The sequence below is a fragment of the Amblyraja radiata genome, chromosome 38, assembly GCF_010909765.2.
Source record: "Amblyraja radiata isolate CabotCenter1 chromosome 38, sAmbRad1.1.pri, whole genome shotgun sequence".
Lineage (NCBI taxonomy): Eukaryota > Metazoa > Chordata > Chondrichthyes > Rajiformes > Rajidae > Amblyraja > Amblyraja radiata.
Window position 1 is genome coordinate 1,135,060 of NC_045993.1, and position 14,127 is coordinate 1,149,186.

The 14,127-nt window shown below is 50.3% G+C and overlaps 2 protein-coding genes across 5 annotated transcripts in view; both read left to right on the plus strand.

Moving 5' to 3' along the window:
• Nucleotides 1-990, plus strand: part of mybpc2 (myosin binding protein C2) — a 54,657-nt gene extending 53,667 nt beyond the window's left edge. For all 3 annotated transcript variants that reach the window (XM_033013039.1, XM_033013040.1, XM_033013041.1), the window contains one exon: nucleotides 815-990. The gene's annotated coding sequence lies outside the window, so the exon portion shown is untranslated. The remainder of the gene's footprint in view (nucleotides 1-814) is intronic.
• A 3,007-nt stretch (nucleotides 991-3,997) lies between these two features.
• emc10 (ER membrane protein complex subunit 10) overlaps nucleotides 3,998-14,127 on the plus strand; it is a 46,467-nt gene continuing 36,337 nt past the window's right edge. Inside the window, exon 1 of one of the 2 annotated variants that reach the window (XM_033013616.1) lies at nucleotides 3,998-4,165. In XM_033013616.1, coding sequence (XP_032869507.1) covers nucleotides 4,001-4,165 — 165 coding nt within the window. In that variant the 5' untranslated portion in view covers nucleotides 3,998-4,000. The remainder of the gene's footprint in view (nucleotides 4,166-14,127) is intronic. The other variant, XM_033013617.1, reaches the window with a different exon arrangement.

Sequence of the window (14,127 nt, forward strand, 5' to 3'; positions counted from 1 at the left end):
AGGTTTAAGGTGAGAGGTAGGAGATTTAAAGGGATTTTTTTCCCCCCATAGAAAGTGATTAATATTTGGAAATAGCTGCCGGAGGTGATAGTTTGGAATCAGATACAATGACCACAGGTAAGATACGTTTCAAAAGACACCAAACAGAGAAGGCATGGAAATATATAAAATGCTAGAGTAACTCAGCGGGACAGGCAGCATGGGTGATGGTACCCATTCCTTCTCTCCAGAGATGCTGCCTGTCCCCGATGAGTTATGCCCCTGTCCCACTTAGGAAACCTGAACGGAACGGAAACCTCTGGAGACTTGGCGCCCCACCCAAGGTTTCCGTGCGGTTCCCGGAGGTTGCAGGTGGTTGCAGGTAGGAAGACTGACAAAAACCTCCGGGAACTGCACGGAAACCTTGGGTGGGGCGCAAAGTCTCCAGAGGTTTCCGTTCAGGTTTCCTAAGTGGGACAGGGGCATTACTCCAGCATTTTATGTCTATCTTTGGTTTAAACCAGCAACTGCAGTTCCTTCCGACACAAGGCACTTTATCTGTTTATTTATTGTGTACATATATGGTCTATGGTCTATATTCACTGAACTATTACCTCCTGTTCTGTCGTGCTGCAGCAAGCAAGAATGTAATTGTCCTATCTGGGACACATGACAATAAAACTCTCTTGGCTTTTGAGAAGGGTATGGTCCTAATGTGGGCAGGTGGGATGAAGGGCAAAATGGTAGGCATGGAGAGGGTGGGCCAAAGGGCCTGTTTTCTGTGCTGAGCAAATCTATGATCCTAAGATTATTCTCTCACCTTGTGACCCAACAGGCAGCTTCAGTGCAGTTTCTCGATGCATGGCAGCGGTGTGTTCGTGGCAGCGAAGGGTGACAAGAGTGACGCCAACGTTACCCAGAGATGGACACGGCAATTCTCCACTGTGTACCTCCTCGGTTCATCTCGCCCATATTTATTTTTAGGGAAAATAAAATGATTACACAATGACATTGTATGGTTATTCATGTTCTGTTGAATACAGCAAAGATGGACACAAAATGCGGAAGTAACTCGAAGGTAGACAAAAGTGCTGGAGAAACTCAGCGGGTGCAGCAGCATCTATGGAGCGAAGGAAATGGGCAACGTTTCGGCCCGAAACCCCTTCACATCATTCTGAAGAAGGGTTTTGGCCCGAAACGTTGCCCATTTCCTTCGCAGATGCTGCCTGACCCGCTGAGTTACTCCAGCATTTTATGTCTATCATCATAATGAACCAGCATCTATGGAGCGAAGGAAATAGAAGAGTTTCGGGCCGAAACTCTTCTGGAAATAGGCAACGTTTCGGGCCGAAACTCTTCTGGAAATAGGCAACGTTTCGGGCCGAAACTCTTCTGGAAATAGGCAACGTTTCGGGCCGAAACTCTTCTGGAAATAGGCAACGTTTCGAGCCGAAACTCTTCTGGAAATAGGCAACGTTTCGGGCCGAAACTCTTCTGGAAATAGGCAACGTTTCGGGCCGAAACCCTTTCGGGTTTCGACCCAAAACATTGCCTATTTCCTTCGCTCCATAGATGCTGCTGCACCCGCTGAGTTTCTCCAGCACTTTTGTCTACCTTCGATTTTCCAGCATCTGCAGTTCCTTCTTAAATGCCGAAGTAACTCAGCGGGTCAGGCAGGATCTGGAGAAAAGGCATAGGTGCCGTTTCAGGTTGAGACCCTTCTGCAGACTTAATCAGGGAGAGTTTCCCTCTCAGCCTGAAGACGGGTCTCAACCTGAAACGTCACCTATCCATGTTTAGCATCTGTATCGTCTGCAAGAGAGAACCTTGTAACCACACTGTAAACACAAAAGAAGGTTTGATTTCTGTGAACATTGTAAAGGATTTATCACACCCTCTTCTATTGCTGTAGATGTGGGGGCAGCTGACCTTATGAAACCACTCAGAAATATCTTGAAAGGCTTGTTCCTTCCTTCCATCTATCAAAGTCGAAGAACTTTCTATTGGCAGACAATGCATAGCTCGCAGGTTGGCTTTATTTATTTTAGTTTAGTTTATTGCCACATGTACCGAGGCTTTTGTTGCTTGCTATTCAATCAGTGGAAAGATCATACATGATTACAGTGGGGAAAGGTAATGTCTTCCATCACCTGTGGTACCTCCATCAGTGCGGTACCTCGATCGATTGTAATCATGTATTGTCATTCTGCTGACTGGCTATCACGCAACAAAAGCTTTTCACTGTAGCTCGGTACACGTGACAATAAACTAAACTGAAATTGACTGAACTGACCTCCATCAGTGTGGTACCTCCATCACCTGCGGTACCTCAATCACCTGCGGTTCCTCCATCACCTGTGTACCTCCATCACCTGTGTACCTCCATCACCTGTGTACTTCCATCACCTGTAATACCTCCATCACCTGTGTACCTCCATCACCTGTGTACCTCCATCAGTGTGGTACCTCCATCACCTGCGGTACCTCAATCACCTGCGGTACCTCAATCACCTGTGGTTCCTCCATCACCTGTGTACCTCCATCACCTGTGTACCTCCATCACCTGCAATACCTCCATCACCTGTGTACCTCCATCAGTGTGGTACCTCCATCACCTGCGGTACCTCCATCACCTGCGTTACCTCCATCACCTGTGTTACCTCCATCACCTGTGTACCTCCATCACCTGCGGTACAGCAATTAAAGCATGGGATAATCTTTGCCAATGTCCCCCGCACAATTAAAGCATGGGATAGTCTTCACCCTACCATAGTTACCCAACCAGATGCAACTAAATTTAAGGTAGCTCTTTCTTCACAAGAACCCTTTCTGGCTTAAGTCCTCCCTCCACCACCTCCAGTTTAAATTCCATTTGGAATATTTTGGAGGACCAAGACCAATAAACTCTCTTGAATCTTGAACCTGAGACCAAAGATCTTATAGCGGAGCTGAGGCAGCGGGACTCGGAGCTGAGGCGGCATCTTCGGCCTGGATCGCCTCAGCGCAGAGGGAGAACAAGGAAGGAAGAGACAGAGACTAAGACTTTTGCCTCCATCACAGTGAGGAGGTGCTTGGTGAACTCACTGTGGTGGATGTTAATTTGTGTTCATTGTATGTTTTGTTATTTATTATTATTGTGTATGACTGCAGGCAGGGAGAGGGAGACGAGTGAGGAGAGGGGGAGGGGGAGGAGAGAGGGGTGGGGGAGAGAAGTGTGGGGGGGAGGGAGATGGGGGTAGGGGACGGAGGGGAAGAGTGTGGAGGGAGGGGTGGGGGGAGAGAAGTGGAAGAGTGGGTAGGGAGGGAGGGGTAGGGGGAGTGGTGGAAGAGGGACAGAGGGGTAGAGGAAGAAGTGGGGGGTGAGAGGGAAGGGGGTGGGAGGAGGAGGGGGAGATGGAGAGGGGGAGGAGAGAGGTGTGGGGTAAGTGGGAGAGAAGTGGAAGAGTGGGGAGGGAAGGGTAGGGGGAGTGGTGGAAGAGGGACAGAGGGGTAGAGGAAGGGGTGGGGGTGAGAGGGGAGGGTGGGGGAAGGAGGGGGAGGAGAGAGGTGTGGGGGGAGGGGGGAGATGGGGCACCACCTCCAGTTTAAATTCCATTTGGAATATTTTGGAGGACCTAGAAACTTATAAGATCTTTGCCTGAGACAGTCCTCCTGTATCCCGGCATGCCGCTCGCCGTTGGTCCTCCAGGATCCCAGCATGCCTCAGCCCGTGTCCCACAGTGCATTGTGTTGTAGTTCCCGGGGGCCCGCTGTAGTCGACTGCATCCCGGCATGCCGCTCGCCGTTGGTCCTCCAGTATCCCAGCATGCCTCAGCCCGTGTCCCACAATGCATTGTGTTGTAGTTCCCGGGGCCCGCTGTAGTTGCTCTGCATCCCGGCATGCCGCTCGCCGTTGGTCCTCCAGCATCCCAGCATGCCTCAGCCCGTGTCCCACAGTGCATTGTGTTGTAGTTCCCGGGGCCCGCTGTAGTTGCTCTGCATCCCGGCATGCCGCTCGCCGTTGGTCCTCCAGCATCCCAGCATGCCTCAGCCCGTGTCCCACAGTGCATTGTGTTGTAGTTCCCGGGGGCCCCGCTGTAGTTCTCCAGCCGTTGCCGCCGCCATGGAGCCGCGCCGCGGGGTGATGGCCAGCGGCCTCCTCCTCCTCCTCAGCGTCTTCGGCGCCGGCCTGTGCAACACCCGGCGGGTGAGTGAGTGAGAGTGTGGGTGTGGGGCTGTGGTGGTTCACGTCGCCGCTGTGTAAACGGACAAGGCCGGAGCGGCCCGGTGGATAGCGGCCGTCAGCGGGGCCCGGACCCTAGTACTGTCCCCCGTCCCCGGGCCCCGGGCCCTTACTGTAGACCTTGTCTCCTGCCTCAACCCCTGCCCCTTGTACTGACTGTCCCCCGTCTCCAGTCGTGTACCCTGTGCCGGCCTTGCTCCCATCCCTGCTCCCCATCCCTGTTCCCCGTCCCTGTTCCCATCCTTGGTCCCCGTCCCTGTTCCCCGTCCCTGTTCCCCGTCCCTGTTCCCCGTCCCTGTTCCCCGTCCCTGTTCCCCGTCCCTGTTCCCCGTCCCTGTTCCCCGTCCCTGTTCCCCATCCCTGTTCCCATCCTTGGTCCCCGTCCCTGTTCCCATCCTTGGTCCCCGTCCCTGTTCCCCGTCCCTGTTCCCCGTCCCTGTTCCCCGTCCCTGTTCCCCGTCCCTGTTCCCCATCCCTGTTCCCATCCTTGGTCCCCGTCCCTGTTCCCATCCTTGGTCCCCGTCCCTGTTCCCCGTCCCTGTTCCCCGTCCCTGTTCCCCATCCCTGTTCCCATCCTTGGTCCCCGTCCCTGTTCCCATCCTTGGTCCCCGTCCCTGCTCCCCGTCCCTGTTCCCCGTCCCTGCTCCCCGTCCCTGTTCCCCGTCCCTGTTCCCCGTCCCTGTTCCCCATCCCTGTTCCCATCCTTGGTCCCCGTCCCTGTTCCCATCCTTGGTCCCCGTCCCTGCTCCCCGTCCCTGTTCCCCGTCCCTGTTCCCCGTCCCTGTTCCCCGTCCCTGTTCCCCGTCCCTGCTCCCCGTCCCTGTTCCCCGTCCCTGTTCCCCGTCCCTGTTCCCCATCCCTGTTCCCATCCTTGGTCCCCGTCCCTGTTCCCATCCTTGGTCCCCGTCCCTGTTCCCCGTCCCTGTTCCCCGTCCCCCGTCCCTGCTCCCCGTCCCTGCTCCCCGTCCTTGTTCCCATCCCTGCTCCCAATCCTTGTTCCCATCCCTGCTCCCCGTCCCTGTTCCCCGTTCCCATCCTTCCCCGTTCCCATCCTTCCCCGTTCCCATCCTTCCCCGTTCCCATCCTTCCCCGTTCCCATCCCTCCCCGTTCCCATCCCTCCCCGTTCCCAGCCCTCCCTGTTCCCATCCTTCCCTGTCCCCATCCCTGCTCCCATCACTGTCCTCAGCCCCCTGCCTCTACCACCTGCAATCCAGCACAGGCACCTATATTGTCCCCCATTCACTGTCCCCCTGCTTTCTGCCCCAACCCCCCCTGCATCCACTTGCCCCTCAGCCTGCTGCACCCTGGTCCCTGTCCCCTGCCCCTAACTGAAGCCCCCTGGACTCCAGTTTTGCAACCATGACCCCTGACTCCTCCCCTCCTGGCTCCAGCCTCCATAATATCCCCTGTATCCCTGGCCCCGGCTCCTACATTGACTGCTGCCCTAGCTAGCCCCAAACCCTGCTCCGCGCAGAGGCCGAGTCACAGGCCTGGCAACGGTGAAACATCTGTCGCCAGGACGGTGAGGGATTCCTCCTTGGCCTGTCCGTGGATCTGACGGGGTCTGATCCTGTTCAATAAATATCTCTGTTGCTGCTCATGCTCTCGGCTTCCTGTACAACCTGTCAAGTGGAGTTGACTTTACAGGCTGTGCAAGCCACAAGGGACCTGAGAGCTTGGGCAAGTCCTTGTCTTTATCCCACTGCTTTCTACCAAGTCCCTGTGCACTATCAATGAGTAGGAAGGCGGCACAACCCAGCTGTGGCCAAAGGACATTTGTTACGTGAAGTAGCTCTTACTGATGTGCTTTGTCTGTGTGAAAATTATAAAAAATAAACGCTTGCAGAAGGTTTAGTACGGTGTTAGCTTTTACAATAAGTTGAAACTAAATTGTTGAAGTAACCCTTCAATTATTCACAAAACTGAAATCTTCCCTGCTATCCCTGTGCGAAAGTTAGTAACCTCGACACTTCAGATTATTTTTAATATCGATCTTTGGATTTTTCATTTAAGATCTTGGTCATTTTGAGCGAATGATATATCAGCAGTAGGCAGGACTGATAGAAGAGGATTTGACTATTTGTTGAAGTCTATGCTTAATTGCTTTAAATACTACACTGGAAAAGACAGAAATTTTGAAACATTACCATATTAATATGCATATTTTGTATACATTATAACATTGCTCTTAGTTAAAAATAATCTAACATGAGGTGTGGATTTTTACCTCTGATAAGATATTAGGTTCAAGTTATGGCTATTTAATTAAGTCGAAAATGTCAAGCATTGATGCATTCAATTGAGAACTTCCTCATCTTGGGCCAAGGTTCAAATCCATTCATCCTTGGAGATATCATCACGTCACTAGAGGAGATTAAAAATATTGTGTTAATACTCTTGGGGCATAAGTGTTGGGTGAGGTTGAATTGATGTAAAGGCAGTATGGTGACAGCAGTGAAATGAAATAAATTCCAATGTATGTAAGTTAACTTGGATTATACAAATGTTCAGTATGATACAACTGTCCCTGCATTCTCACACCTAATGTTTGAGCGCACTCTTTAATTTTAGAGAAGAAATGTGAATAACCATGTAGTTACACAGGCCCTTTGACACATTATTTCAATGCTAACCGTCAGAAGTTCAACCTGAAGCATCACCTCCAGAGATGAAGCATGTCCTCCAGAGATGCTGCCTGAGAGTGAGGCCCAGCGTAAATTACATGTCGCTGCACCTTATGGTGCATGTGACAAATACATTTCAACTTTGAACTTTGCTGGGTTACTCCAGCACTTTGTTTTGTTTCTATCTGTCTGTATTAAGTACCCATCTACATTGATTCCATTTAACAGCTCCTGTTTCACAGCTTGGTTTACCTTGGTGATTCAAGTGCTCATCAATAAACCTTTAAAATATTATGCGATACAGTATGTGCCGATAAATAGGTAGACAGATAGATAAATATTTATTAATTATAAAGAATAAGTACCTCCTCCAACCTCATCTACTGTATCCGCGGTTCCAGGTGTCATCCAGGTGTACCTCAGCGAGACCAAGCGCAGGCTCGGCGATCGTTTCGCTGAACACCTCCGCTCAGTCCCGCCTTAACCTACCTGATTTCCCAGTTGCTCAGCACTTTAACTCCCCCTCCCATCCCTAATCTGACCTTTCTGTCCTGGGCCGCCTCCATTGTCAGAGTGAAGCCCATTGTAAATTGGAGGAACAGTACCTGATATTTTGCTTAGGTAGCTTACACCCCAGCACTTGTGCCTAAGTAATAGTATACGGGTGAGGTATCAGAAGTTAATTAATACCTAGGGTTATGTAGTGCAACGTTCCTGCAAAAGTGGAGAGATAGTCATAGTTGGTGGGCGGCGCGACTCTCGTCAGCAGCGGCCTCTGCAGTCCGTCTGTGTTTTATTATTTTTTGGCTCGTTTTTATGTAGTTTTTGTTATTTTTTTTGTTGGGGTATGTGTGTTGGGGGGAGGGGGTAACTTTAAAATCTTTCCCCTGCACGGGAGACCCGACCTTTTCTTTGTCGGGTCTCCGTTGTCGTTGGGGCTGCAACGTGGAGCGGCCTCCAACAGGAACGACCTGGGGTTCCAGCTGCGGAGCTGCCGACTACTCACCGTCACGGGGCTGGCCGAGTCCGGAGCGGGTGGAGCTGTGGTGTAGCGCTGCTGCCACCCGACCTCCGGAGATTCGGTGGCTGCAACTGCGGGTCTGGCGGACAGCGGCACCGGGAGCCCGCGGATCCCTGCTGGGTGACCGCTTTTCGGGGCTTCCGCAACGGAGACTTCTCCCGCCCGAGTTGCGGGGTTGAAGATTACCTGAGCGGGGCCTTACACCATCGCCCCGCGCGGCTTGGAATGGCCGCGGGACTTTGCGAGCACACGCCGGGGGCTCTAACAACTAGACCCGGTGTGCGACCTTGCATCACCCGGCGTGGCTTTAATGGCCGCGGGACAATCGCCATCGCCAGCCGGGGGCTTTGACTTTGACTCTGACTCTGACATCGGGGGGGGAGAGATAAGTTTTTTTTTGCCTTCCATCACAACGATGTGATGGATGTTTGTGTAAACTGTGTTATGTCTCGGGTCTTTTTGTTTTGTAATGTATGGCTGCAGAAACGTCATTTCGTTTGGACCTCAAGGGGTCCAAATGACAATAAATTGAATTGTATTGTTGTATTGTATTGTATAGCTACACGGCATGGAAACAGGCCCTTCGGTCCAACTTGTGTCTGTTGTCCAGTTGCCTATCTGAGCTCATCTTATTTGCCTGTATTTGGGTTATAACCTAAGTACAGGTGCACAACCTTTTATCCGAAAGCCTTGGGACCAGACACTTTTCGTAATTCAGAATTTGTCGGTCTTCGGAATGGAAATTTTTTAGCGTAGATTTTAATGGCTGGCTCAGTGGTAGAGTGCTTGGCTCATATCCGCAAGGTCGCGAGTTTGCGCCTTGATCCTGGCAGTTACTCGATCGCGAGTTTGAGTCTTCAATGTCGTTTTTTCTTGCAGAATAAATGTTTGTATGAAATGCAGTGTAGGAGAGGTGTACTGACTGTGTGGGCAGAACTTTGGAAGTGATTGCCCACCGGTCTAAAAAGCCGCTGTGTCTCCCTGTCCCTGGGATAGCAGGGGGCGATCAAACAGCACAATACCCCCCTCCCCCTCCAACTCCAGAGGAATCCGCTCCCCGATGGGCCGCTACCAAAGATCATAGAGGAGCTCCTCTATGATCTTTGGCCGCTACGGCGACAAGTGGCAGTTTGCCCACAGCCCGAGCTGCGCCCCCTCATCCGCCACCCCAAGAACAAGACGTACCTTGCACACCATCAGCTTCTGTCCCTACGTGTTCCTCTGGAGTTGGAGCGGGGCTGGAGTTGCTGCTGGCTGTGGGTCTCTGGGATCTCCGTGCTTGCAGTGGGCCTGGGGGTCGGTGGGCGGCGGTGGGAGCTGTGGAGCCTGTGGACCTACGGACCTACCTCCGTGGAGCTAGCCGGCTTCGGAGCGTGGAGAGCTGCGGGGGCGAGCTGCTGCGACCCGACTCCGGTGGATGGTGACACCGGGAGCTCGCGGGTCCCCGGTGGGAGACTGCTTTGCGGGGCACCGGCAGCGGCGACTTCTCCCGCCCGAATTACGGGATTGAGAGTGACCTGGAGGGGGGCCTTACAACGCCCGGCGCGGCTGTAAATTGCCGCGGACTTGCTAGAGCCCGCCGGGGGCTCCAACATCAAGACCGGGGCAGGGCCCTACATCGCCCGGCGTGGCTTTGAGTGGCCGCTCCCCGATGGGCCCCTACGACGCCCCGAGCTGCGCCCCGTCATCCGCAACCCAGGTTCCTCTGTAGTTGGAGTGGGGCTGGGCTGGGCTGCTGTTGGCTGTGGGTCTCTCGGATCTCCGTGCTTGCGGTGGGCCTGAGGGTCGGTGTCCAATTGGTCCTGACGTCTCCGGTGACTAGCACAGTCCTGCTGCAATCGCCGACGTGAAGACAGTGCAAAGTCCCTGCGCCGGTGCAATGGGCAGGGAGCTGGAGAGGGGAGGGAAGGGGTCACACACATGGCCGGGAAGCAGAGGGGCGTAGGTGGGGTGAAACTGAAGGGAGCGACAATCTGCACTGTGTATCGTGAGTCTACCGTGGGAACTTTTTAACTCAGCGGGCAGGCAGCAGCAGATTGTCAATTATTAACCCTCCCGCGCAATATACCCTCACCTTCTCTTTTATGAATGGGGATTTAGTTCCCCTTTCTTCGAGGACCGACCGGAGGTTCCGCTGTCACCTCTGCGGGCCGCCCTCGGTGAACGTTTTCAAGGACCTTTCTTCAAGGACCGAAAAAATGTCCGCTATTCGGAGGTTTTCGTTATTTGGATCTTCGGATAAAAGGTTGTGCACCTGTATTTTCTGTCCGTGTTCAAGATGTATGTTGATTTGATCTGAAAGTTTGGAAGATGCCCAAATGAGATACTTTACGTACTAAATCTGTTTATGGATTCTGAAAGTGTTTTATGGTTTGATATGTAAGATGTCCATTTTCTTAATAGATACTTTATAAAAAAATTTTAATGTCTCTGCCAGCAACATTTTCATCGACAAGAACATTTCACTGTACAAGTATTAGAAAATGAACCAGACCAGTTTATTAATTAGCAAGGGCTGGAATAATTATATTGCCTCGGGACAGCACAGCTTGAATTATTCATTCAGTGAAAGTTCACTTGGATGTTGAAGTTAGGAAGTTAGTGTCTGGGAATATTTTAGTGTGTGATATAGACAGCATCGTGCTGTGTCAGGCCGACACATAGTTCATCGATCCAGTGCTGCCATGATGCTGAGCATGTGTCTTTATGTGTGATGTGTCTTTATGAATGGAGGATGGAGAATGAAGGGTAAAGTTAGCGGCTGTGATCGGTCCACGAGAGGTTGCCTCGCAGGGCCCTTGGAAGCGCCCAAAGGTTCTGTGATGGGCTCGGAAAGCGGGAAACGGCGACCTCGGCGCACGAAGGCAGAGGAGCGGCTGCTGGAGGAGACGGACGGCACGTTTGCCGTGGTCACGGGCGGTGGTGCTGGCGGAGGTGGCCGCGGGAGGCCCTACAGCAGCTGCGCGAGCGAGCGGAACGAGCGGCAATGGAAGGAGCCGACAGCATCGCGCTGGGCCAGGCCCGCCCGTACTTCACTCATCCAGTGCCGTCACCACACTGGGGCTTGAAATTAGAAAATAAGATCAAGATCAAGAGAGTTTATTGTCATGTGTCCCTGATAGGACAATGAAATTCTTGCTTTGCTTCAGCACAACAGAACATAGTAGGCATTGACTACAAAACAGATCAGTGTGTCCATATACCATTATATACGTAAATACACACATGAATAAATAAACTGATAAAGTGCAGATAACAGATAATGGACTATTAATGTTCAGAGTTTTGTCCGAGCCAGGTTTAATAGCCTGATGGCTGTGGGGAAGTAGCTATTCCTGAACCTGGTCGTTGCAGTCTTCAGGCTTATGTACCTTCTACCTGAAGGTAGCGGGGAGATGAGTGTGTGGCCAGGATGGTGTGGGTCCTTGATGAAATAGGAAATCGCAGATCTCCCTGGGCCAAGATCGGACGTTTCAGAATGCAAGATGGAGTTGGATTATGGCTACTCTCTGTGTGCTGTTCCAGAAGGCCTGTATGTATGATTTGACTGGGTAGCATGCAGAACAAGCATCTGTACAACAAAATTATTGGGTGCCGAGAAACACTACCAAATCTGTTCTGACAGCCAGTTTAACCTCAGCCTCACAAGATGATAAGTAAACAAAACCAACATTCACAAGGACTAAATACTAGAAGAGTTTACACACGTAGATAGACACAAAAAGCTGGAGTAACCCAGTGGGACAGCCAGCATCTCTGGAGAAGAAGGAATGGGTGACATATCGGGTAGAGACCCTTCTGCACTGTATTGTACATTTTTGTTTTTTCCTCGGCCAGCTACTTTGGGTACGGGTGAAATGAAAATCTGTGTCAAATTGTGCATTTCTTGGAGCGCCTTCACATAAAATGTTGCAGTGGTTTAAGAAGTAGCTCACCAGGGCAATTAGGGATGAACAATAAATGTCAGGCCAGCCAGGGAACCGCATGTTCAGATCAAAGAATAAATAAAACAGCTGTAGCAGGCTGCGACGGCCCAAATTAATGCACAACCGTTAAATGGAATCATTTGTGTTGGATTTAAATGTAGATTCAAAACATAAGAGTATGTAAACTCCTCCTGTGTAGGAAGGAACTGCAGAAGATGGGTCTCAACCCAATAAGTCACCCATTCCTTCTCTCCAGATATGCTGACGGTCCGGCTGGGTTACTCCAGCTTTTTGTGCCTGTCTTGTAGTATCTGGTCCTTGAGAATGTTGTTGTTTTTTCTATATCATTCAATACCCTAATCTAGGCATGGTGATCTCTGAGGTAGAATCCGTAATTGAAGTTGTCTGAAATGATTTTGTCCCAGATTACAAAAGGAGTTTAAGAATAAGACATACATAAAATTAAGTGTCACATTTGCTTCCTGGAAAACGGCACATTTCTGCCTTAGCTGTAGCGCAATGTACACTTTGTGCAGTCACCCTGTGATTTACGGCACAGTATTATCCAATAAATCTACACTAACGACAGATATAATCTCTTGGAGAGAGTTCTGTTCTGTACTGCTGTGATTTGAGTGTACCTGGAAACGGACAGAAATGTTTCAACTTTGATTCATTCCAAAAATATTTCTCTCGAAGGAAAGGCAGCTTTGAATATAAAGTGTGAACCCACTTGATACATTTGTGAATATGATCAGCTGCTCTAAGATGACTTTTAATTTGAGAGATAATTATTCCCACTGAGTTATCACTGTGCTGGTACACAGCATCTTTAGCATGTTGGTACACCACTGTAGTGATAATTGCTCTTGATGCTTTTTAATGTTGCTGCTGATATGCCGACTGTATAATGTTTTAATTCATCACTATCAGTTACTCTCATCAGAGACTTCTGGTTGACTAGCAGTTCAAATGCATTTGGGGAAAAATAAATGACTCGACCACTGCATTCATGCATAAAATTGTTTCCAATCAAAGGACCAGAGGGCACAGCCTAAGAATAAAAGGATGCATCTTTAGAATGGAGATGAGGGGGAATTTCTTTAGCCAGAGGGTGGTGAATCTGTGGCATTCATTGCCACAGACGGCTGTGGAGGCCAAGTCAATAAGTATCATTAAAGTGGAGTGATAGATTCTTAACTAGTAGGGGTGTTAAAAATAAGGCAGGAGAATGGGTTGAGTGAAAAACAGATCAGCCATGCTCACATGACGGAGCAGACAATGGTACAAATGGTCTAACTCTACTCTGTCTTATGGTCTAAAACCCTGCGTCACCGATAATGCTATTAATTGCAACGCTTCCAGCTAGACACCCATCTTTAAAATCCTTTTATTCAGCAGAGGAGCTATCTCAGTGCTAGCTATGTGTAGGAAAGAACTGCAGATGCTGGTTTAAGTCGAAGTAGACACAAAATGCTGGAGTAACTCAGCGGGACAGGCAGCACCCCATTCCTTCTCTCCAGAGATGCTGCCTGTTCCGCTGAGTTACTCCAGCATTTTGTGTCTAACCTTCAGTGTATATGGTCCCTAGTGTGTGTGTGTGTAGGATAGTGTTAATGTGCGGGGATCGCTGGTCGGCGCGGACACGGTGTCCTGATGGGCCTGTTTCCACGTTGTATCTCTAAACTAAACTAGATGATGTGCGGGTAGACGTGATTCATTTATCTTGGCGTCATGTTCAGCTCTGACACTGGGGGCCAATAGGCCTGATCCTGTACTGTACCTTCCTATATATGTTAGTTTATAATGAACTCAAATGATGCGGGTGGCATTGTTTGAGAGGAAACTGGAGAGTTTTCCTTGTTGTCATAGCTCATATTTATCCTTCAACTGATAGCACAAAAAAAACTATCTAACTCAATCCTTGCCTTTGGAGGCATGGGCATAATGTGGGTAAATGGCATGAGCGTAGAATGATGCCAGTCTTATGGACAAGGGGGGCTAAATAGGTTCCTTTCTGTGTTGTACAATTCTATAAACTCACAGCTGCTGCCTCGGCGCCAGAGACCCGGGTTCGATCCTGACTATCAGTGCTGTCTGTACGGAGTTTGCACACTCTCCCTGTGACCTGCGTGGGTTTTCTCCGATTTCCCCGTTTCCTCCCACATGCCAAAGATGTACAGGTTTGTAGGTGAATTGCCCTGTGTAAATTGTCCCTAGTGTGTAGGAGAGCGAGGGAAATTTTAATTGAAGTGTTCAGAATTGTGAGTAGCCTGGGCAGGCTCACTATGAAGAATCTATTTGCTTTACAGTGATCAATAACATGCTATTATGGGTTTTACTTCATTACAAAG